This window comes from Macaca thibetana, chromosome 1 (genome assembly GCF_024542745.1).
Source record: "Macaca thibetana thibetana isolate TM-01 chromosome 1, ASM2454274v1, whole genome shotgun sequence".
In the NCBI taxonomy this organism is placed as follows: domain Eukaryota; kingdom Metazoa; phylum Chordata; class Mammalia; order Primates; family Cercopithecidae; genus Macaca; species Macaca thibetana.
In genome coordinates, this window is record NC_065578.1 from 181,593,934 (window position 1) to 181,617,998 (window position 24,065).

General features: G+C 41.1%; 1 protein-coding gene across 4 annotated transcripts in view; it reads right to left on the reverse strand.

The window, feature by feature from the left end:
* The window catches only part of CACNA1E (calcium voltage-gated channel subunit alpha1 E), a 332,987-nt gene that overhangs the window by 93,803 nt on the left and 215,119 nt on the right, over positions 1–24,065 (reverse strand). For all 4 annotated transcript variants that reach the window (XM_050766055.1, XM_050766034.1, XM_050766044.1 and 1 more), the window contains exon 8: positions 3,200–3,315. In XM_050766055.1, the coding sequence (XP_050622012.1) occupies positions 3,200–3,315 (116 nt within the window). The remainder of the gene's footprint in view (positions 1–3,199; positions 3,316–24,065) is intronic.

Here is a 24,065-nt window from a genome sequence, read left to right on the forward strand (position 1 = left end):
CCAGTGGAGAGTCGGGGGGGGAGGTTGTGGGAACCCCAGATTTGTAGTCAGCCAGGCAGATATGCTGGTTGCCTGGAGACCCCACTTTTGGCTGCCATCTAAAGTGGGGGCAGTCTTATGGAACGGAGCCTTTAACCTGTGGGGTCTGTGCTAATTTGAGGTAGTATTTAGTGTAGAATTTAACTGATTGTTGAACACCTAGTTGGTGTTAGAAAACTGAAGGACTGGTTGATGATGAAATAATATATTTGCTTATTGGAGTTCTAAAACAACACCACACAGTCCCCTGTATTCTTCCCTCTTGGTGCCCCCAGGAGCAGTCCCATACTCTACTGAGGTGTCATCATCTGAAGGGGAATATTTTCTACTAAGACTTGTTGGACCAAACCTCACTAGCATCCCTCCAAGTGCACCAACAAAATAGCCTTTCTCTCCCAAGTCTGGTGGGATCCTGCATGCCCTATGAGGAGGAGTGATGGGATGAGTTTTGAGCCCAACCCACAGGTCAGGGAGCTGGAGGCCTCAGTAAACATTCCCTAAGATCCCAGCTGCTGGGGGAAAGCTAGCCTCAGACCCTACTAAACAATGGTTTAATTTAAACATAAACACTTTTAACAAGTAAAAGGACAGTAGGAGAGGTTAAAGTCATTACCATAATTCCAGCTGCAGATAAAACTGAGAGTACATAATGTATTTCCTAGGGAGGCGAACATGTTAAGGCTGGGATAGTACTCATAGGACGGCCATTATTACCAAGTCATAAATGTTTGCTTTCTTTTTTAAGTATAGCCTCTGGCTAAGTTAATAGGTCAAGTGCTATTGGTGAGGCACTCCTGCCTGCAGACATAAAGGGGTTTTAAGTCATTTTATAGCACATGTTTGGAGGGCATCATTTTAAAATTAGGAACGTGTTAAAATCCCTCATAGCAACTTTAATCACCTTAGCCAGACAGTTACTTTTGCTATACACAATGTCTGGGCTTTGAGGTGGGCAGATCTGGGGACCCCCCAGGATAGATGGAAGGTGTGTGGTGCTGCTGAGATCTCTGGGAAGCACTCAAGGGCTCTGGATGTGCTGAAGCCACCCCCCTTCCTCCCCACCTCATCCCTTTTGCCAAGTTCGCTTTAGAACTTGAGTGTCTTTCCAGGGAAATGTAACCCATATGTCTCTGATTCACTCGCGCTCCATTTGTAAAGGGAAGGGCCAGGAAGCACATTTTGACGTCGCAGTGCGTCTTTTTTCTTAGAAGGAGAGAGCTGGCTTTGCCAACTGGAAGAAAGGGAAGCCTTGGAATTCTGCAAGTATTTGAAAAGCAGAGCCCCAGCGAGCAGCATACCCTGCCACCTGACCTGTGTGGGGTGGCCAGGGCTGGGAGGGCTCCTTCCTGGGTCTGCTGCCAGCTCTCTTAGTGGTCTGTCAGATGGCTCCTCCACCAAGAAAGCCAAGGACAGCTGGGACCATCGAGCTGCCTGCCTGGCCTGGAGGCAAATCTGCTTGCCCTCCCATGGCAAGCCTGAGTTACCATTCTGGGAAGCGGTAGGGGACATTCATGTCTGCTTCATCCCTACACAACAGCCTTGGAGGAGAAAGGGCGAAACGCAAGTATAGTCAATACACATTGCTTATGTTTCCAGAGGCTACAAGGGAGTGCAGATAGCAATCATACATGTACTCTCTCAACCCTTGGAGGCCACCAAAAGTTGACTGCAGAGCTTAGAGAGGGTTTTTGTGTGTTGGCAGCCACAGTGTCATAGTGTCCTTCCAAAGTTCCTACAGAAGAATAAGGCTCAAGCAACTAAGCACTAAATCATACTCCAAATTTTTCCTCTGTGACCTCACTTTTGTGCTATGTTTTCTATTAGGAATAGAGAAAAGATACTGACTGTCATATGTGTAGTTTTTTAAAAAAATCACTTGTTCCTCTGGAAGAAAATGAAGATATATAATACTAATGAAAACCAACCTTTAAAATAATAAAGAAAGCAAACCCGCCCCTTTTCTTGACAAGTATGGGGGTGATTGATACCCCTCATAAGCATCTAAGCCACAGCCAAACTTGAATCTAGTGGTTCTGTGGGTTAATGAAATCATGACAGGTTTGGACCTATTCTCACAGGCGGCTGAGAACTATTCCTAATGCTGAGCCACAGAGTGAGAACTGATGACAGCTCAAGGCTTAGGAAAACACCCGTTCTCACCATTATCTCCTCCCTGGGTGATGGCAATAGCCTCACTACTAGTCCCTCTGCTTCCAACCTTGTCATTCTATGGTCTATTCTCAATGCGGCCAGCACATGCTCCTTTATGGTCTAAAGTCAGAGCACATCAGTGCTCTGCTCAAAACCCTCCCGTGGTTCTTGTGTTACTCAGAGTGAAGCTCGTAGCCCTTACAGTGCCCCATAAGGTCAAACACAATTGCTGCCCACTTCCCCGGTGACAGCCATCACTCTGTCTCGTGTTCCTTCTCCCAGTTCCTTCCCCCTTCTGCTCCTCAGGCACCCCTGGCTCACTCCCATGTTAAGTACTTGGTGCTGAAATACTCCTCTCCCAGATCTCCTCTGGCTCACTCCTTCATCTCTTCAAGTCTACACACCAGTGGGGCCACCCTGACCTCCTATTTAAAACTGTGGCACATTCTATACTCCATAACCCTACCTTGATCAGTTTTCCCATAGTACTTACTACCTTATCATTGTCTTACGAGTTACTCATTTATTATTTTGTTTATTGTTGCCTTCCCCAACTAGAGAGCTTTACAAGAGGAGAGCTTTGGTGAGTTGTTTGACCATTTGGCTCACTGCTGTATCCCAAGTGCTTAGAACAGGGTCTGGCACAAAGTAGGTACTCAATAAATATTTGCTGAACAAATGGATGGCTGTGAGCACCAGGAACAGTATTATAACACACCATCAGCCCAGTCTCAGCTCCAGGATTGGGTTATGTTACTTTTACTCAGTTCACCTTGCTAAGATGCCTGCCTTAAGGTGTTGGGTAGATGGGACGGTTTGGTAGACGGGACAGTTAGAGCCCAGAGGAAGAAAGTGGGATGAGCAGGGAACCTTAAGCACCAACCAGGCATCCAAAGTGTCTCTCTTCTCTTGTCTAGGCTGCCCCTTGAATGGGAGAATTGAGAGTGAGGGGCCGGCCCTGATGTCTCTGCAGCCCACTCACCAGCCTCCTGCAGCCCCCCAGGCCTACCTGCTTTGTCTATCCAGGCACGGTAGCCATTCAGCTCACGCTCAATCTGCTGCTGGCGCCGCAGTTTCATGAAAGCCCTTCGGTTCTCCACTCTCTCTCTCTCTTTGGCAAATTCCCTGTGGAAAAGAAGGATAAGATTCACTGGGTTTGGATAGGGCCATGACTAAGGGAAAGGGTGAATCAAGCAACAGAGACAGAGCATCTGAGCAAGTACCTCTATTAAGCTCATGTACCCTTTCCTCTGATCCAGGCTGCAAATATGACCTCCTTACAATGTTACACAGAAACACACCTCATTCAGCCTCACACAGGAAGCCTTCCCAGACTAGCTGTATTCCAATCAGGACCAAATGATTGCTTGCTCTATTTTGAAAGGTATGTTCTTAGCCATGTGAGAAACTAGGTTTCAAAATGCCATGTTCCACCTCTTCAGCTACAACGAAAACCCTTAACCCTCTGAAGGGCACAGCTACTCTTTCTCCTTTTGATAACAATAGCGATTAATGTATATTGACCAATTATGATCAATATATGACCAAGGCTTAGGAAAACACTTGTTCTCACCACTATCTCCTCCCTGGATGGTGGCAATGGTTTTCACACCCGTTAACTCATTTCATCCTCACAACCATCCTATGAAGTATTAATAATATTAAAATTCCTATTTAACAGATGGGGAAGCCAAGGTTTAGTGAGGTGAAATACCTTGCTGAGATTTGAACTCTAACAACAATGCCGTGTTGCCTCTGCTGTCCTGTACTCTGGTGCTTAATAAAAGCTGCCCACTGAAGATCAATGAGGCTGATGACTTCAAAGGCTAAAATGCTATTCAAAGGTGGCTGATGTCAGTTAAATAAGAAAGGAAGGGACGTGGGAAGGACACCTGACTCCCATAAAGCCAGTGGGAAGGTGGGTGGGGCGGGGGTGGAGGGGAGATGATGAGGCAGAGGGAACACCCAGGTGAGGGTCAGGAAGAAGACAGAGCCCATGACAGGCTCAGGGGACTAATGCTACTTGGTGTGACAACAGGAATGAGAAGGCTACAGTTCCATGGGAGAAAGAGGAGAGAAGAGGACTAAGGGTTCCCTGGTAGACAAAAGGAGGATCAAATTTAATGAGTGAAAGAATGGGGATAAATAAATCAGTTTCCTAACAGGTTCCTCCAGAAGCCACCTCTAGCAATGCCTTTCTCATCACCAAACACCCTTCCAGGCTAAGATGCTCCTTACCAGTGCAGTGCCTCCCAGCCGTGGCTCAGGTGTTCTCCTACTACCTGGGAAGCTGTTCTACTTATTAAATGTGATCTCCATAAAGAACTGCAGGCCAGGCACAGTGGCTCATGCCTGTAACCCCAGCACTTTGGGAAGCTGAGGTGGAAGGACTGCTTGAGCCCAGGAGTTCGAGGTTACAGTGAGCTGTGATTGTGCCACTGCACTCCAGCCTGGGCGACAGAGCAAGACATTGTTTCAAAAAAAAAAAATAGAGAGAGAGGTGCAGTCTGAATCTGAGGGAGTTCAGCACCCACTGTGAGTCCTACCAGTTTCTCTCTCATGTCTAGGGAAGAAGAAATGAACGAGGGGCTGGGGAATGGGCCCCAGCCACAGTGCGGGGAAAGGGGAGATGCCAGTCTACCATAATGCCAAGAGACACCTGCTCGTGCCTCACCTGGCCCTCCTGCCGAAATAGAGCTGGTGTCCTTGGGTATAGCCACCTGCTTACAATCAGGCACAGGGTTTAGGGAAAGGCACATTGGAAGGAGAATTTCTCCTGTGCTTGGCTTCAGGTTCACTGGGTTCTACTAAAGGTGCTATGGGGGAAGGAAAGGAGAGAGTCAAAATGAAGAGCCACCAGGGCCAGTGAGGACCAGGGTAATTGAATTCAAGCCCTGGGATGCCTCCTTTCTGCTTTCTGAATTTCAGCAATTTGAAAGTAAAAAGGGGCTGGCTTGGTTCATGGAATCGCCATCCACCAAAATTCTTACCTTTGGATCTTTGCTTCTTTCTGTCCCTCCTGTCCAATTAGTACCATTGTCCTGTTGGTTCTACCTTCATAAAAGCACCTGAATTCATCCTTCCTCTCCATCCTCACTATCTTGGTCCATGATCTCATCCTTCCTCGCCCGGACCACTGCAATAGCACCCAGCTGGTCTCTCAACCTCCTGTCTCTTTCTCCTCCTTTCACCCATCTCACACTATCAATGTTATCTTTTTAAAAGGCCATTCATTGGATCTTACCATTTCCAAACCTCCAGTAATAACCATAGCAAGTAACATGTGTAGAGCATCTCTTAATTTACCAAGCATCTTCATATATTTTGCTCATTTAATCTTTACAACCATTCTGAGAAGAAGGTAGAATAGGTATTTTTATCCTTAACTTAAAAGTTATGCAACTTGATGGAGTTTAAGTAAGAAACAGAGCCAAAACCAGAACCCAGGCCTTTCTCTTGTAAGAGCCCAAGTCCTTCAGGCCCCACATATTTGCCTAGTCCCATGGCATTTTTATATGCTACTTTATCTTTTCATAGGTCTGTGTCTTGATTTTTCAACTAAGCTCTGGGGGAATCCAGGGAAGTTTAACAAGGTGATATTTTGAGCAAGACCTTGAAAGACGAGAATTGAAGCAGGCTATGACCAGAGGAACATAATCATCCTTGAGCATCTAGGGTAAGCATTATGACCAACAGATCCATTTTCCAGCTCAGAAAACTGAATCTGAAGGGACCTAAGTGGTCCTTTGAGAGGGCAAGTGTCCAAAGACACACAGTCCCTCAGAGGAACCACAACTCTCAGATCTTCTAAATTCCATCTCTTTCTACTCTATCAGCCCCTCCTTTATGGCTTCCATTGTCCTCTGCTGAATGAAGAGGATGAAGCCTTCAAGCATGACTTTCAAAGTCTTACACAGTTGGAGCCAAGCCTTTCTCTTCAAGCCTCATCTCCTCCTGCCATCCCTATCCACCCCCTGCCATCCCTATCCACCCCCTGCCTGCCTACAGCCCACCACAGCCATGCTTCAACTATAGCACATTTCCCACCCTTCCTGAAAAGGCAAGGTGAGCGTTCGAGGCTAGCGCACAATGCTTATCCGCCTGGAATTCCCTCTTATCTGCCTGAGTCGAAATCCTTCTTCAAGGCCAGGCTGAAATGCTGCCTCTTCTGTTTGGGTCCCACCATCCCTGCCCCTCAACCTTCTGGCCTCTAGTCTACCTCTTCTACAACTCTTTAGAGCTCATCTTGCAGTCAGACCTTTACTATGGTCAGCTGTCTTTCTTTCTGAGTTTTCTGCAAAAACATTCTGTGCCTTACTCAACTTTCTATCTTCCCAGACTAGAATAGGCCTACCACATAGTATATGTTCAGTAGATTTTTTTTTTTATGAAAAATATCCAGGCTTACTAGGAGAAGTCATAGCTCTTCCCTGACTCCCAGAGGCTTCAAAGAAGGTGTACTCCATCTCTGCACTGACTCAAAGGGAGCAGGTAAACGAGCGGCAACTCCTGCACACTGCCACCAGTTTCTCTTGGTTTCACTTCACTATAATCACTGTAAATTAGACTATAAAGAATGGGCTTTGTCATCTCTATATGGCCCCCAGAATGACAATGTAGCTTGATTTCTGGCAGGATAGGCCAACAAACCCCAGTCTAACCTCCCTTTGTCTAACCTCTTCTGATTCCAGGTTAAGTGGTGTTTCCACATGCCTCCTTGTGTTTGGAAGTTTCTTGGATCCAGGTCTCACTTGCTGGGTTCCCTGCTCTTTTTTGCCATTATAGGCTCCCTTTCCTCCCACCGTCCCACTTGGCATCCTAGCTGGAACTCACAGGCCCAGAGTCTGACAAATTTGGCCAAGTCTCTTGGCTAAAAGAATTAAAGCAACGAATGTGCACCACTGGGGGTACTCCCAAGCAGTTTCAGCACCTTCATGGAGGATGTGGGGGACCTTCTTTATGATGCTTTATCAGCTGGCCTTTTCTGTTTCTGTTTTGTTCTTTCATTGGGAACCTGGGTAGCAAGTCCAGCATCTGTGTCTTTCCTAACTCTTATCGCCCCTCCACTCTCACTGCTGTAATTGTTAGTACCCATGGCCTGTCTCCCTGACTAGTCTGTAGGCTTCATGAGGTCAAGTAAAGCCTGTATCATATCACATTCCAACAAGGGTCAGTGAAGCTTAACCCAGTGTCTGGTATGATAGATTCTATAGGTTATAGAAATAAAATATCAAGAACAGCTAATGTTCATATAACACACTTAAACTTGTTAAATTTACAAATCATTTTCATGTAAATTATTACATTTAAAGTTTCAAAAGCCCTGCGAGATTCAAAAAGATTACTTGCCCAAGATAATCCAGTTAGCAAGAGGCAGAGACAAAATTCAAACTAATGTCTTCTTCCAGGTTATGTGCTGTTTTCACAACGCCTTAGCTGTCTACCCTGCTACCTAGAAGTCAACATTTAAAATCTACAAGAGGGATTTCATTTCAGCCCAAGGTTGAGGAAAATAAGCATATAAAAAGATAGCTTTTGTTTTTCTTTAAGGGATTATCCTTTTCATTGAAACAGTTGCATAAAAATCCATTGCTCTGTGTTGGGTTATTAAAGACCTAGAATAAAATTCATAGCATTAGTCAAGCTAGTGATATACTGTTTGATTTTTGTGTCCATTTATTCATACATATATTGCATTCTGGAGAGAACAGGAGCAAATAAGATTCAGCTTCATAAACCTTAGATTTAACATGCCCATCAGGCTCATGAGTATATATGTGACCAGACCTGGGAAACAAAGCATACTCCTTTAACTGGTCCCTCTCTCCTCTGACAATCTAAGTACCCTGTCCTCTTCACAGAGGATCCTGGGGTTATTCAGATGATGACGCTTTTGTAAAGATAAAGCATTATTACCATTATTTAGTTTACCAGATGACTGCTGAATTCCCCCATTGAAAGGCAGCTCAAAGCAGGGCACTACGAATATCTTAATTTATCCAGTTCCCTTGGAGCAAGGCATAGAAAATGTAAAAGGGGGAATCTGGCCTATAGTAGAAGAGTGTTCATATTCTCTAAGGCCCCTTGGCATCAGCCTGTGGCCTAAGGTAAGAGGACAGGTAATTGGCTCCTTTTCATTTGTTCTATCCAGGCTTTCTACACCCAGAGATGCAACAGAACTCAAGATAGGATGCGTCCAGATTTCAGAATTCCAAACAAGGGGAACAAAAATAAATCCCCATGTGATGCAGCAGAAACACCACCAGTCTATTTTCAGAGCCGGGGATCTAGGTATCCTCTGCTGCTTACAAACTGGGCAGTCACCTTCCTGTCTGAATTTCCTCATCAGTCAGAGTTTATATTAGGACCCATATAAACCCTAGGCTCATAACTAGAGGCAGGGATAGATTTGGTTGACTCTGAGAGTCCTGACTAGATTCCCATAAGAGATTGTAGAGTGACACAAATCCAAGTGGTGTTTCATTCCAGACGCTTCTCCTTACCCAATTCTGTTATCCTTAACTTTAGGTTGCTCCTCCAGCCCCAAACCTGGCTCCTCTGAGGGAGGATAACCTGTAGCTCCCCTCACATATGGCTGTTGCATACAGGGAAGTAAGGTGAATTGGAGTTAAGCATGGATGAGCCTCTATTCTGGATGCTACATATGTATGCAAGGTTTGGGTTTCTAAATTTCAGTCATGGAAACTAAGAACAAGGTGGATCTCTTTGCACTGCATGGTTGAGCACAGTTTTCTTTTATCCTGGTTACTACATTTGTATTTGTGACTGCTTTTTATCTGCAGCAGTTTACATGATAAACATAAATTGTAAAAATCAACTATTCATACACAGCTAATTCTATATTATTCATCAATAAGATGAAGTGGAAGAATTACATAATCTCAGACAAGGTAGAATGCCCAAAACATTTATCATGTGTGTGTGGAGGGATGAGGGGAGAGAAAACAGAGACTTCTTTGTAATCATTTTCAGGTTATTATTAAAATTAATATTTTATGACTGTCTGAACCCATAAGGAGCCATTGCTACAGACAAATCACAAAGTGGTTAATCTCTGCCCTAATGAAGTAACTGGTTTTAGCCTATAGGCTGATACTAGGAAGGTCTTCGGTTATTCACATTTCTAGACTTGATTATGCTGTTGCTAATTCTTGGGGATTAGAAGTGAGGTTGATGAAAGCCTAGCTCCAGCCTGAAATGTCTGCCCATGTTATGTGACCCATAACAGAGTCAGTCACAGGGCACCTGGACAAGTATCTCGATGCTTGTCTAGTGATGAAGATGTTCTGGTAGGTCGGCTGGGGTAAGAAAGCCTCTGTTGGAGGACTGCTTGGCTCGTGTTTTAGCCTCTCTCGCTCCAGACCTCTCCTACCACCTCCATGCAGGGAGCTTTGTTTACTGATGCACAGCCCCTCGCTGCTGTCATGACAACCAAAAGGAAGACAAAGTGCCAGGATGGGCCAGCCTGTGTGACTCAAAGATCTGTTTATCCACACTCCTGTACACACTTGCATGCTTCATCACACACATTGGCATGGATACACACACTCATCCTGGCACAAGCAGCATATGTACACACACTCTGCCAAGCACACAAATGGCCACATGGTCATATTCCTATTCATCTTCAGAGTCCGTGTTTCAGATAGCTTTGCTACCCATAGGGAAACCTTGCCAAGGTTCCTGTAGTCTTTGCTTTAGGAAGGAGGAATTTGGGTTAGACATCAAGAAAAACCTCTTCAACCCTAAATGTTCTGAAACTAACAGAGAAATTGGAAGCAAGATTGGCAATTCTGTGTTGGCAGTGGTTTCATTTCAGTGCCATTGGAAAATGGGCTGGGGTCGGGGTGAGCCTCTTCAGTGTTCCTATATTTTCAGTGTTCTTACAAGCCTGGGGAACCGTTTCTCCCATTTTTCAGAGAAGCAAACACAGCCCCAGAGAAGGTAAACACCTTACTGAAGGTCACAGAGTTCAGCAGTATTAAAGTTATTTAGGCTTTATCCCTTGACTTGTTCTAGAAAGGATTTAAGGAGACTTAGGTTGTCAATAAAGGCCAAAACAGAAGCTAGCCCTCTAAATCCTATCCATTATTGACTCTAATAAGCAGGATGGGTGATGCAAATGCTCAACGACATCATACGGGGTCATTCTTCCTTCGAATCTGAAGTTTTCGGAAGGCTCCTCCTATAAGCAGAAATCCTTCCCTAAAGTAGGTAAGGCAAATAAATGGCATTACATGGAGTGCTATATCCCATTCCTACCCCACCACCTTATGTCCACAGCAATGGAAGACAGACCAGGAGTCTTACAGACCAGGATATCGGGCAAGGGGAACCCGACAGATGACCTGTCCAAGACCGGCTTTCCACAAGCAGGAAAACTAAGGCATAGAGACAGGTCAGATGATTTGCCACTTCCAAGGATTAGGGTGGTGGCGGCAGACCTGGAGCATCACGTTCCAAAGCCAGTGCTGTGCCACAGCTTCATGACATTTCAGTTATGAGAACTCAAAGAAGATTATTCTTTTAGGAGCTCGGGGAATGACTGGTCTTTTTTCTTTCTCTTCTCAATATTGAGATCTCATTTATTTGTTTGAGTAGACGCAGGGGAAAAAAAGCATGACAATTAATGTAAGGGAGATAATGAAGGAACTGGAATATGTTTCCTGTTTTGGTTTTTAACCTTGAAGTTGGTGGAATCCAGAATGTTAAAGTATAATGATTAAAAGCTCTGAAGTTGTACAGACCTGGGTTTGAATCGTAGCTCCATCATGATGTGATCTGGGGCAAGTTCTTAAACTAAATCTCAGTTTCCTCATTCATAAAATTAGGAATAATTATCATACCTATCTCAAAATTTGGTTGTTGTGAGGATTAAATCATAGAAAGTGCAAAGTATAGTAGCTACTCCAAGTAGCTGTTATATTACTAACATTTCTGAGAATGTATCATAATACAGATAACCTATTATCAAGGCCTTTATTTTATATATTCATTCCACCTCCAAAATACAATTTATTGAGTGCCAATTTAAGGAGGATGGCTTGAGGCCAAGAGTTCAAGACCAGCCTGGGCCAGAGAATGAGACCCCCTTCTCAAAAAAGCAGCAAATCTCTGTCCTCAACAGAGCTTACATTATACTGCAGGAGAAAAACAATAAACAAGATAAATAAGTACAATAGATAGAATGTTATAATCTGATAATTCCTCAGGGAAAAATAAAGCAGGGAAGTATAGTAAGTATTGGGGGTCAGGGAGCTGGAATGTTGAGTGGCCAAGGAGGGCCTCACTGAGGAGACTTGAGGAATGATATGAGAGATGTGAGGAAGTGAGCCATGCAGACATCCGGGCAGGAAGATTCCAGGGAGAGGTGATGACCGAGCAAAGCTGTGGGGCAGAAGCATCTTGCAGGAACTTTTGAAGAACAGAAAAGGGCCAATGTGACTAGAGTGGACTGAATACATGGAAACAAGGTCAAAGTGGGCAGCAGGCAGTGGGGAAGTGGAGGACCATCATGTAGGGCCATAGAGACCCTATAAAGATTTGAGTTTTACTTGGTGTGACTGGGAAACCACTGGTGGGTTGCAGCAGAGTCCCACAACTTGTTTGCAAAGAATGTCACTGGTTGTCCTGTTAAGAAGAGACTGAAGGGGATTAAGCGTGGAAGCAGGGAGATCTTCCAGGTTGTATCCAGATGATGGTGGCCTTGGCCAGAGTGGTAGAGTATAGCTCATGAGAAACAGCGGGGCTCTGGATAGACTATGAAGACATAGCTATGAGGACTTGCTGGCCGCTGGATGAGGAATGTAAGAGAGACATGCATCCAAGATGACCCCAAAGTTTTCAGCTATAGCAACCAGAAGAATGGAGTTAAATGAACTGGGATGGAAAAGATAATGGAGCAGGTTTGGGAAGAGGGAAGATCAGGAATTCAGCTCCATATATAAGTCAGCTGGATATCCTGACACGTTTATATTAAAGATCATTAAGTTCAACAGCACCAAATTCTCTGTCATCCACACAATATGTGCCAGCTGCTTCAAGGATTATCTGCTGTGAATGAAATAGAACCATCCTAGATGTTCCTTCCCTGCTGCTGGCACATGCTAGAAAGATATTAACTGATTATTCAGTAAATCACCATCAATAAACTGTTGTTGCTTTGCTGCAAATAAAATTTAAAACAAAACCAAAAAACCCACAAATATTCTTGGATACTACACTATTTCATTCTAACTGCTTCACAAATCCCTCCATGAGTGGATGATCACGGAATAGCATGTACTATGAACATTGAAAAGTTATGAGTTCTCACATGGTGGTCCCTAAAACCTTTTAAGAAAAGGACTAGGGGACCACACTTTCATCTCTGTTTTGCAGATCGGAAAAAGTAAAGGCTTTCAGGAGTGTTGAAAGACAAAGAGTTACACAGCAGAATTCAGATCTACTCTGTTTAATTCTCCACCACCCTGCGTCACCTCACTGTGGCACACAGATACTATCAAGGCATGAACTCAGAGGTGCACGTGCTGCTTTCTCTCTGTCTCTGCATATAATAGTGTATGTTTCAGTCACAATATTTCAGTGGGTTCAAAGCCCCGTGGTGCAGGAAGAATGAGACACAGGGAAGTAAGAGCATTTCATATTCTTCTTTCTCCCTCATCTACACCCCCCACAGCACTCTAATTACAGTATGAAAGAGGCATCCTGACAGAGCACAAATGGCTGTGTTCTTTTCAGAGACACATTTCACACTCCTCTGAGAAGGCACCGCAACCAGCTCCCTCCCCAAAAGCTTTAGAGGTGTCTGAGGAGAGGTGTGGCTGTGTTCAAGGAAGTAACTGAGAGTTTATTACCAGGTTGAAGCTTTGTACACTTCGCCCTGTGTGGGTGTTTTTTTTCCCCCTTGTAAAAAGCTTTGAATTTCCCACATTCCTTTGTTCAATATCTCCAGATAATTTAAACATCAAAGATTCCCCTCAGGAAGGCAAAATGTCATGGTTCATCACCAAAAGGTTCCTCCTTGTGAAAACAAGTCCTTTGATATGCTTTGGGATGGTCAGTGGAACCAAAGAGAAGGCCCAAAGCTGACAGAAATGGGATGGTGGAGATGGGAAAGAAGAACCAAAATATGAGGGAAAATGGACCGGGGGGAGTTCCTGAGGAGAGACTCGAAGTGAGTGGAAGGAAGTTTAGAGGCTTGGTGTGGGCTAACACACAGAATGTGACTCAATACACAGAAGGACTAGCCTGGCCTTTACACTCGCTGTCCTTTCCAGGGATGTAATTAAAATGGGATGGGATGTATAGGAGTTTTGATTCACACAGTCATTAATTCACATCTTCAGGGTATCTTAGAAAGTCTCTCAGACTTAGTTCTATTTTTCAGGCAGGAAAATCCAGGCTTAGAACAGCAACTTGGCTTGCCCAAATCACACAGTCTGTACTAGAAGCAGCTGTACCTCAACTATTTCCATTTCTTGCAATTGTCTCATTTCTTGTTGGTGACCCTATGATGCTGTAAGCTCTGCGAGGGCAGAAACTGTGTAGATTGCTCTTGTTCATGGTTACGCCTGAAGTCCCAGCACAGACAGGCTGTCTGGCAACTGTTTACAGTGTGAATAAGTGCATCACATACTACAGGCAGCCACCAGACAAGAAGCAGTTCAGATTTGCGGACAACAGGAGAGAATGGAGTGGAGCGGGGCACACACCCTGTGCCTTGACCTAAAACAACTGAGGTTAGCTCAATTCCAGGTCAGTTCTGAAGCTATGTGGGTTCAGGGTCTGTGGACTCAACAGGGGTTGGGGGCACAGTGGATCTTTAGACTTCAACTTATCCTTCCAGAAAAGGCCTCTTCTCTTGGGCTTCCATGACACCTACTCTTTGGTTTGATTCTTCTCAATCTCCTTCACTCCTCCTCTAGACATTGGAGTGCTCCAGGGCCCAGGCATAGGTCCTCTCCTCTAAAACATTCTCCCTCCAGGTGACGCTGCACAGGCCCAGGGAGACTTCCAACATCATCTCTATGCTGAAAGCTACTGAATTTTTAACTCCAGCCCAAATTCACTACTGAGCTGGAAACCCAGTTATATAACTGTCAACTTGACATTAGCTACTTGGATGTCACATAGGCATCTTGGATGTAACATGGCCAAGTGATTTCTCCCCAAGCTGCTCCTCCTCTAGTCTCTCCCACCTCAGTAAATAATATCACCCAAGTTAGGGGTCATTTTCCATTCTTTCTTTCTATCCCAACCTCAGCCCAATCCATAAGAAATTCCTGGCAGTCTTACCCCTTTTCTCCAAACCCACTGCTGTCATCCTAGTCCAGGCTACTGCCGTCTCCTGCCTGAATGCTTCCTGCCTTCAGTTGGCTGCAATAGTGCAGTAGCCTCCCTGACTGACTTCACGTTTCCATCTTTGTCCCAATCTCCCTATTTCCTTCATAGTAGGAAAATGGGGTGACTTATAAATTCAAAATACATCATGCTATCCTTCTGTTTAAGACTTTCTTCTGGCTTCTCATTGTTAAAATACAAACTCTGTATTGTGGCCTATGAGATCCTCCACAGATCTGCTCTGTCTCTCTTCCTGACTACAGGCGTGGGATGGGGGAACTTTCCTGATCACAAAATTAAAATTAATGGCCCCACTACCTGCTGCACTCTGCCACATTAACCTGTTTATTTCATTAATAACATCTGTCCCTAAAAGCTACCTTGTTCAACTATTTGGTTTTTTGTCTTTTCTCAAGAATATAAGCTATACAAGAAAAGGATCTCTTCTGCCATGTTCACCATAACATCCTCAGAACAATGCCTGGTGCTTAAAAGGAACTCAAGCAATATTTGTTGCATGAATGAAAAAAGGCATCAGAACATTCAGAAGTACATATTCTTTCCTCTGGAGATTACCTCTATGGGTCACAACCACTGCAGATCATATCTACTGGTAATGTAGTCAATCCAAGAATTCTCAGCCAGGACTTTCTGAAAACAAGCTGTACACCTAATTCTTTGACACTCTATACGAACTTTCAAGACCATTCCAAAGCTGTAAAGCAACATCATGGCAGGAAATTCTTCACCATATTCAGCTTAAATATTTTCTGCTGCAATTGAGACTTTATCTCTCTGTAGTCTCAGTATCATTTAAGTTGACTGTTGTCATCCCTTACTTAGAAGTCCTTCTTAAATTGAGGATATTTAATAAATCACCAATTATTTAGCCTGTCTTACAGTTAACCTAAGTTCTTCATTAAAAGGCAATTAATTATTACCTTATTGAAAATACCCTTTTCTATCAGAGAGAAATGATACAAAAGCTGGTGACATACAAGCAAAGACATTTTCCTACTAGATGGCTGGCCTGTCACAGACACCAGTGCCTAGGGCTGTGGTAGGCTATGCACTTTTCTATGAGGATTCATAACAATACATATACAATGACAGTGACAGAATGTCATGAAAGATGATTAAACCTCTGTTATTGTAAAAATAAAAACTGTATTTGGACGTATTACACCTATCTTTGAATCAGACCACAGGCAAGTTATTGAAGCTTTCTGAAGTTCAATTTCCTAATAAATGGCATTGATAAAAACTGCAACCTCACTGAGCTGCTGTATCAGCAAGCCCATGTGAACCAAGGCACCAGTCATGGCACCTAGTATGGTAGATCTTCAGTAGATAAGAGTGGAATGTGAAGTTCCCAAGGAGCTGCTCTCTTAAAGTACAAAGCACTGTCAGCTGACAACTCTTATTACTTTGTTACCTTGAAATATTAACTCGAATCAGACATTTGCATTAAGGATAATACAAATCAACACTGGAAAGGAAGGAATACTGGTGAGGTTTAGAGAGGAGAAGAGTGCATCTTTGATAAAGTCTATGTTACAGAACATTCGTAGACTGTTAGACAACTTCTCAACTCTAACTGTTCACCATGTCATAGATCCTAAATAACTCTACCACCTTCAGGAGAAGACATTTTTTACATAGGACTTTTATGTGAATATTTCCTTCAAAGCAGACTCTCCAGAGTTTGGAGCCATCAGAGACATTCATGAGGGTGGAAGCTTCCAGCTTGGACCATAACCCCCACCCCAGCATAGACTTCTAAACACTTCTAAGTCCCTTGCCTTAGCAAAGTCCACCCTTATATGTATTTATAGGCAACAGTGTATCTGCTCCTCACAGAGCAGTATATGAAGTATCGGTCAAAGTGTGAACCATGGACCAATGCCTATCTGCAAACTATTTCCAGTCCATAAGATAAATTCAGAAATTAAAAGCACTAGTAACTTCTATAATAATTTTACAGATATTTGATGTCTACCAAATATAAGAATAAAAATTGATGGCTGTATTTTATATCTGTTTATATTTTTCATTTCAGTTTTCTGGTAATCCATTTTATAAACAAACACATTTTACAAAAGTGTAAAGACACAGTAGACAGTAGACGGGTAATTTTTAGAAGCGATTCTTCAACACGGATAGTTTGAAAAGCACTGTCTGGAGTAAAACCATTTCGTTGCAGCTGGAAGATGTGGTATTGAGATCATCATACTAATGACCACTTATTTTGTGTTTATGATGTACCAGACACTCTGCTGTTCTGCTGGTTTGTAAGCACAATCTGCTTTAATTTTCACAAAACCACAAAACACATGATGCTAGCTCACTTTTTAAATGAAGCCAAACGATGTTTAAGAACCTGTTCAAGGTCATACATCTAAGTATTGACAGAACAAGGTTCTTCTAACCACAAATAGGTCTAGAGAGGCAAATAAAAGTCAGGGGACCTGTGCCACCTGAGGCCCTTAGGATTACATTGGCAACATTTCACCACAGCTTTTCAGTGTATTTTCCTCTTCTTTCTTCCTGTGTGTTTCCTCCCCTGCTTTTGTTATTCTTTTTCATCCTATTTTCCCCCTTCTGTATTCTCTTTTGCCTCTTGTCTCTGAGGATATACTCAGATGAAAGGATAGGACCCGAGGTCAGAAAAGCCCCTGAACTCCACTACAGAGTACCTCTTCCTTATCCTGCTCTATGGAGTTGAGAAACGAGGCTATAAAGAAGGCATTAAATTCACATTCTTATTATGTACAGGAAGCAGGAAATTCAAATTACCCTTATATTATCAAACAGTAATTACTAGAAATGGATTCCTATGAAAAACACTAGTTGTCACTAGCATAAATAAAACAGTCAAATTCTTTTGCAAGTAATCATGCTCTACCAATAAACACTGATCTTTTATTAGATATCTTATATCCAAACATTACAATGAGCCCAAGTTAAAATATTACTCCATTCTTATCTGAAAATAGATCTTATCTGCAAACATTATCTGTGCATACACGTGTCTACATCTGCAGTCATGAAAATGCACATGCACACACATGTGTATACACATACCTGGCCACAGCTCCATTTACAGGAAGGCTGATGCCTAGAAAGATACACCAGGTCAACATTTCTTCCCCACAGGTTTATCTACTCCTTTGCAATAATGACTTTTCCCTGGGAAACTAGTTAAGTATAGGCTTTACTTCTGAAGGGGTAACTATAGAGAATTTGGTTATATAATTCTGTTGGTGTGAAATAAGGTAATCACTATGATACTATAATATATTTCCATCTAATGCTGCTCAGAAAAAAAAGTTATATTTTGCAGAGAATCTGAAAAGTCAAAGAACTGACTTCTACTCTGGCAGAATAAAACACCAGTGCTCTGAAATACCTTTTACACAAAAGACCCAGGTGCTAGATTGACAAGTATGATAATTAATACATTCCTAAGCTTACAAAAAAGCGATGAAAATCTCCAAGGTAAAAAAAAAAAAAAAGATATATGTTATGTAAATATTGTCTCCTAGTCTGTGTCTTCTTTATATTCATTTTCTTAATGGGAATTTTTGATAAAGAGAAATTATTTTGACAAAGCCCAACTTATCAATTGTTTTGATTTTGTTTGTGCTTTTTATGTTGTATTCTGTCCAAGAAACATCTGTCTAGCCTGAATTCGCAAAGATATTCTCAAATTAATTTTAATCTACACAGAGAGATAAAGGTCTAGATTCTTATTTATTTATTAATTTATTTGAGACAGGGTCTTGCTCTGATGCCCAAGCTGGAGTGCAGTGGTGCAATCTCAACTCACTGCAACCTCTGCCTGGATTCAAGCAATTCTCATGTCTCAGCCTCCCAAGTAGCTGAGACTACAGGCACACACCACCACACCCAGATTATTTTTGTAATTTTTGTAGAGATGGGGTTTCGCCATGTTGGCTGGTCTCGAACTCCTGACCTCAAGTGATTCCTCCACCTCAGCCTCCCAAAGTGCTGGGATTATAGGTGTGAGCCACCATGCCCAGCTGTAGGTTCACTTTTTAATATGAATACACAGTGGATATAGCAAAATTTATTAAAAGACTTTCCTTTCCCCCTCTGAATTGATCTTTCATCTTTGTCACAAATCAACCACCAATATACATGAGGGGCTCTCTGATCTGTTCCAGTGGTCTATTTCTCTGTTGACAGCAATACTATATTGTCTTGATTACAGTAGCTTTACAGTGGATCTTAAAATCAAGTAGTGTAAGTCCTACAACTTTGTTCTCTTTTTCAGAATTGTTCTGGGCTCTCTAAAACCTTTGCCTTTCCATATCGAGTTTTGAATCATCTGTCTAGTTCTTCAAATTAACCTGCTAGAATTTTGATAGGGATTTTACTGAATCTCCATATCGATTTAAAGATAATGGATATCTTAATAATATTAAGTTTTTCAATCCATAAAGATATCATGTCTCTCCATTTTTCAAAAGACTAATTCACTTCAGCAATGTTCTGTAGTTTTCAGTAGAAAGGTCTTGACACCTTTTGTCAGATTTATTTCTAGATATTTGGTGTTTTTTTGTTATTCCTTAAATCTTTAACTTCCATTTTTAGTTAATTTAAATTTAAATTTAACTTGGTCACTGCAAGCATATATAACCCAATTAATTTCTTGTATGTTGACCTTGTATCCTGTGACCTGGCTGAATTCACTTAATTAGCTCTTGTAGTTCAGAGTCCACTGTTAGATTTTCAAAATATATAATCATGTTATCTGTGAAAAAATTGGTTTTTATTTTTTCCTTTCCAATTGATGTACCTTTTATTTTCTTTCCTTTCCTTATTAATACAGCTCAGATTTACATAACAACGTTAAAGACAAGTAGTGGAAGTGAAAGTCCTTGCCCATTTCCAGATGATAGGGAAGAGGGATTAATATATCATTAAGTTTGATGCTGGCTGTAGGTTTTTTATAGATACCTGTCCTAAGCCATTTTGTGCCACTATAACAGAATACTTGAGACTGGGTAATTTATAATAAACCAAAATTTACATGGCTTATGGTTCTGGTGGCTGAGAAGTCCAAGATCAATGGGTTGTACCTTGCAAGGGCCTTCTTGCTGCATCATCTCATGGCAGAAGGATGCAATGGCAAAGCCTGTGCAACAAAGCATGGGAAAGTGGGATGAATTCATCCTTTTTTCAGGTACCCACTCCCATAATAATGGCATTAATTCATTCACGAGGGCAGAGCTGTCATGACCTAATCACCTCTTAAGAGTCCCACCTCTCAACTCTGTTGCACTGGGGATTATAACACATAAACTTTGGAAAACACATTCACACAATAGCAATGCCATTTTATCAGACTGAGAAAGTTCTTTTCTATTATTAATTTACTTTAAGCGTTTATTATAAAGGACTAGTAAGTTTTAAGTTATTTTTGCACATGTGTTAAGGTGCTGTATGCTTTCTCCCTCTTTCGCTGCTAATGTAGCATATTACCTTGACTAGTTTTCAAATGCTAAACCAACCTTGCATTCATGAATTAAACATCACATGGTAATGACATATTATCCTTTATATTTTGCCAGATTTAATATTTTCAAGGAAATTTACATTTACATGCATAAAGGACATTGTTCTTTTCTCATTATATATTTGTCAGGTTTAAGTATTGGGGTTATGCTGATCACATCAAATGAGTTGGGAAGTGTTTCTCCCCCTGCCTCATACCCTAAAGGGGTTTGTGAAGGATCAGTATTATTTCTTCCTTAATGTTTGGTAGAATTGACTGGTAAAACAATGTGGCCTAGAGTTTTCTTTGTGGGAAGCTTCTGGAATATAAATAAATTTCTTTAACAGATCTGTGTTTATTTAGATTTTAAATTTCTTCTGTTAGTTTTGGTATTCTTTTATTTCAACTTTTATTTTACCTTCAGAGGGTACATGTGCAGGTTTGTTACATGAGTATATTGTGTGATGCTGAAGTGTGGATATGAACGATCCTGTTGCCCAGGTAGTGATTTTAGTACCCAACAGTTCTTCAACCCTCTCCCACCTCCAATACTACCCAGTGTCTATTGTTGCCATATTTATGTCCATCAGTGCCCAATTATTTAGCTCCCACTTATAAGTGAGAACATTTGGTATTTGGTTTTCTGTTCCTGCATTAATTCACTTAAGATAATGGCCTCCAGCTGCATTCATGTTGCTCCAAAGGAGATGATGTCACTCCTTTTTATGGCTACATAGTATTCCATGGTGTATTTGTACCACATTTTCTTTGTCCAATCCACCATTGATGGGCATCTAGGCTGATTTCATGTCTTTGCTGTTGTGAATAGTGCTGTGATGAACATATAAGTGCACATGTCTTTTGGGTAGAACAATTTATTTTCTTTGGAATTATATACCCAGTAATGAGACTGCTGGGTCAAATGCTAGTTTTGTTTTAAATTATTTGAGAAATCTCCAAACCACTTTCCACAGGGGCCAAACTAATTTACATTCCCACCAACAGAGTATAAGCATTCCCTTCTCTCTGCAGGCTTGCTAGCATCTGTTTTTTTTTGTTTTGTTTTGTTTTGTTGTTTTTTTACTTTAGTAATAGCCATTCTGACTGGTGTGAGATGGTATCTCATTGTGGTTTTGATTTGTATTTCTCCAATAATTAGCGATGTTGAACATTTTTTTCACATTTGTTGGTTGCTTGTGTATCTTTTGAAAAGTACTTGTTCATGTCCTTTGCCCATTTTTTAATGGGGTTGTTTGTTTTTTGCTTGAATTGTTTATGTTCCTAGAGATTCTGGATATTGGACCTTTGTTGGATGCATAGTTCGCAAAATATTTTGCATTCTCATTCTGTAGGTAGTCTGTTTACTCTGTTGATAGCTTATTTTGCCATACAGAGCTCTTTTGTTTAATTAGGTCCCATTTGTCAATTTTTTTTTTCATTGCAATTGCTTTTGAGGATTAAGTCATAAATCTTTCTCAAGGCTGATGTCCAAAATGGTGTTTCCTAGGTGTACTTCTTGGATTCTCATAGTTTGTGGTCTTATATTCAAATTTTTAATCCATCTTAATCTTTGTATATATTGAGAGGTAAAGGTCCAGTTTCATTTTTCTGCATCTAGTTAACCAGCTATCCCAGCATTATTTATTGAACAGGGATTCCTTTCCCCATTGCTTAATTCTGTCAACTTTGTTGAAGATCAGATGGCTGTAGGTTTGCAACCTTATGCCTAGGTTCCCTATTCTGTTTCATTGGTCTATGTTTCTGTTTCTGTACCAATACCATGCTGTTTTGGTTACTGTAGTCTTATAGTATAATTTGAAGTCAGGTAGTGTGATGCTGCTGGCTTTGTTCATGTTGCTTAGGATTGCTTTGGCTATTTGGGTCCTTTTTTGGTTCCATATAAATTTTAGAATAGTTTTATCTAATTCTGCGAAAAGTGACATTTGTAGTTTGATTGAAATAGTGTTGCTTTGGGCAGTATGGCCATTTTAACAATATTGACTCTTCCAATTCATGAGCATAAAATATTTTTCCAGTTTTTTGTGTCATCTATGATTTCTTTCAGCAGTGTTTTGTGGTTTTTCTTGTTGGTAGAGATCTTTCATCTCCTTGGCAGATGTATTCCTAGGTATTCATTTTTTTGTGGCCATTGTAAATGGGACTGTGTTCTTGATTTGGCTATCAGTTTGAACACTACTGATGTATAGAAATGCTACTGAATTTTATATTGATTTGACATCCTGAAACTTCACTGAAGTTGTTTATCAGTTCCAGGAAAGTTTTCGTGAAGTCTTTAGGGTTTTCTAGATGTAGAACTGTTACTGTTAGCAAAGAGAGATAGTTTTACCTCTTTTCCTATTTGAATACCTTTCATTTATTTCTCTTACTTGATTACTCCAACTAGGACTTCCAGTAGTATGCTGAATAGAGGTGGTGAGAATGGGCATCCTTGTCTTGTTCCAGTTCTCAAGAGGAATACTTCTAGCTTTTGCCCATTCAGTATGATGTTGGCTGTGAGTCTGTCACAGCTGCCTCTTATTATTTTGAGGTATGTTCCTTTGAGGCCTAGTTTGTTTAGGGGTTTATCATAAAGCAATGTTGGATTTTATCAAAGGCTTTTTCTGCATCTATTAAGGTGATCATATGGTTTTTTGGCAATGTTTTGGTATTTTGGTTTTCAAGGAACTTGCCATTTTATCTAAGTTATTGAATTTACTGGCACAACATTATTCATAATATAACCTTAATTATCTGATTTCTGTAGGGTCTATAATGATGCCCCCATTTTCATTCCAGATTTTGGTCATTTGTGTAGTTTTTTCTTTAAGATTTAAATTTCAAAGATAGGTTACAGGACAGAGCAGATAGCAGAACAGAAAATGTATGTAAAATGTATTACCTAAAAAAATTAAATAAGTAAAAGTCTGACCAAATATGTACAAGATCTACATAAGGAAAACTAAAAAACTCTGATAAATGAAATAAAATATATACATATATACATATACACACACATACACACACATATTTTTTAATGCAGTGCATAGAAATAAAGAGATGAGAAAATTGAAAGTGAGGCTAATAGAAATGTTAGGTTGAAGATCTTAAATAAGTGAAGTCAGAGTTTCATAAAACAAGAAGAGACAAATGATGAGAGGAAATATTTGAAAAGATAATCTTGATTTTTCAAGAATGAAATATTCAGATACGTAGATGCAGTGAGCACAATGCATACAAAAGCAGGATAGCTAAAAGGAAACCCATAACTAGCACCATTAGAGTAAACTCCATAACACCAAGATAAAGTCTTTAAAGAAGCCTAAGAAATTTAAAGAAGCCATCTATGTAGAAAATCCAAAATAACTGATTAAAAAAAAAAAAAAACTGGAACTAATAACTGATTATAAAAAGGTTGCAGGGTACAAGGTTAGTATACAAAAGTCAATCACTTTCCTATATATCAGCAATGAACAACGGAATTTGAAATTAAAAACACAGCTAATATCATACTGAATGGGCAAAAACTGGCAACATTCCCTTTCAAAACTGGCACAAGACAAGGATGCCCTCTCTCACTACTCCTATTCAACATACTATTAGAAGTTCTGGCCGGGGCAATTAGACAACAGAAAGAAATAAAGCATATTCAAATAGGAAGAGAGGAAGTTAAATTATCTCTGCTTGCAGATGACGTGATTGTATATTTAGAAAACCCCATCATCTCAGCCCAAAATCTCTTTAAGCTGATAAGCAACTTCAGCAAAGTCTCAGGATACAAAATCAATGTGCAAAAATCACAAGCATCCCTATACACCAATAATGGACAGAGAGCCAAATCATGAGTGAACTCCCATTCACAATTACTACAAAAATAACAAAATACCTAGGAATACAACTTACAAGGGATGTGAAGGACCTCTTCAAGGAGAACTACAATCCACTGCTCTAGGAAATAAGAGATGAAACAAACAAATGGAAAAACATTCCATGC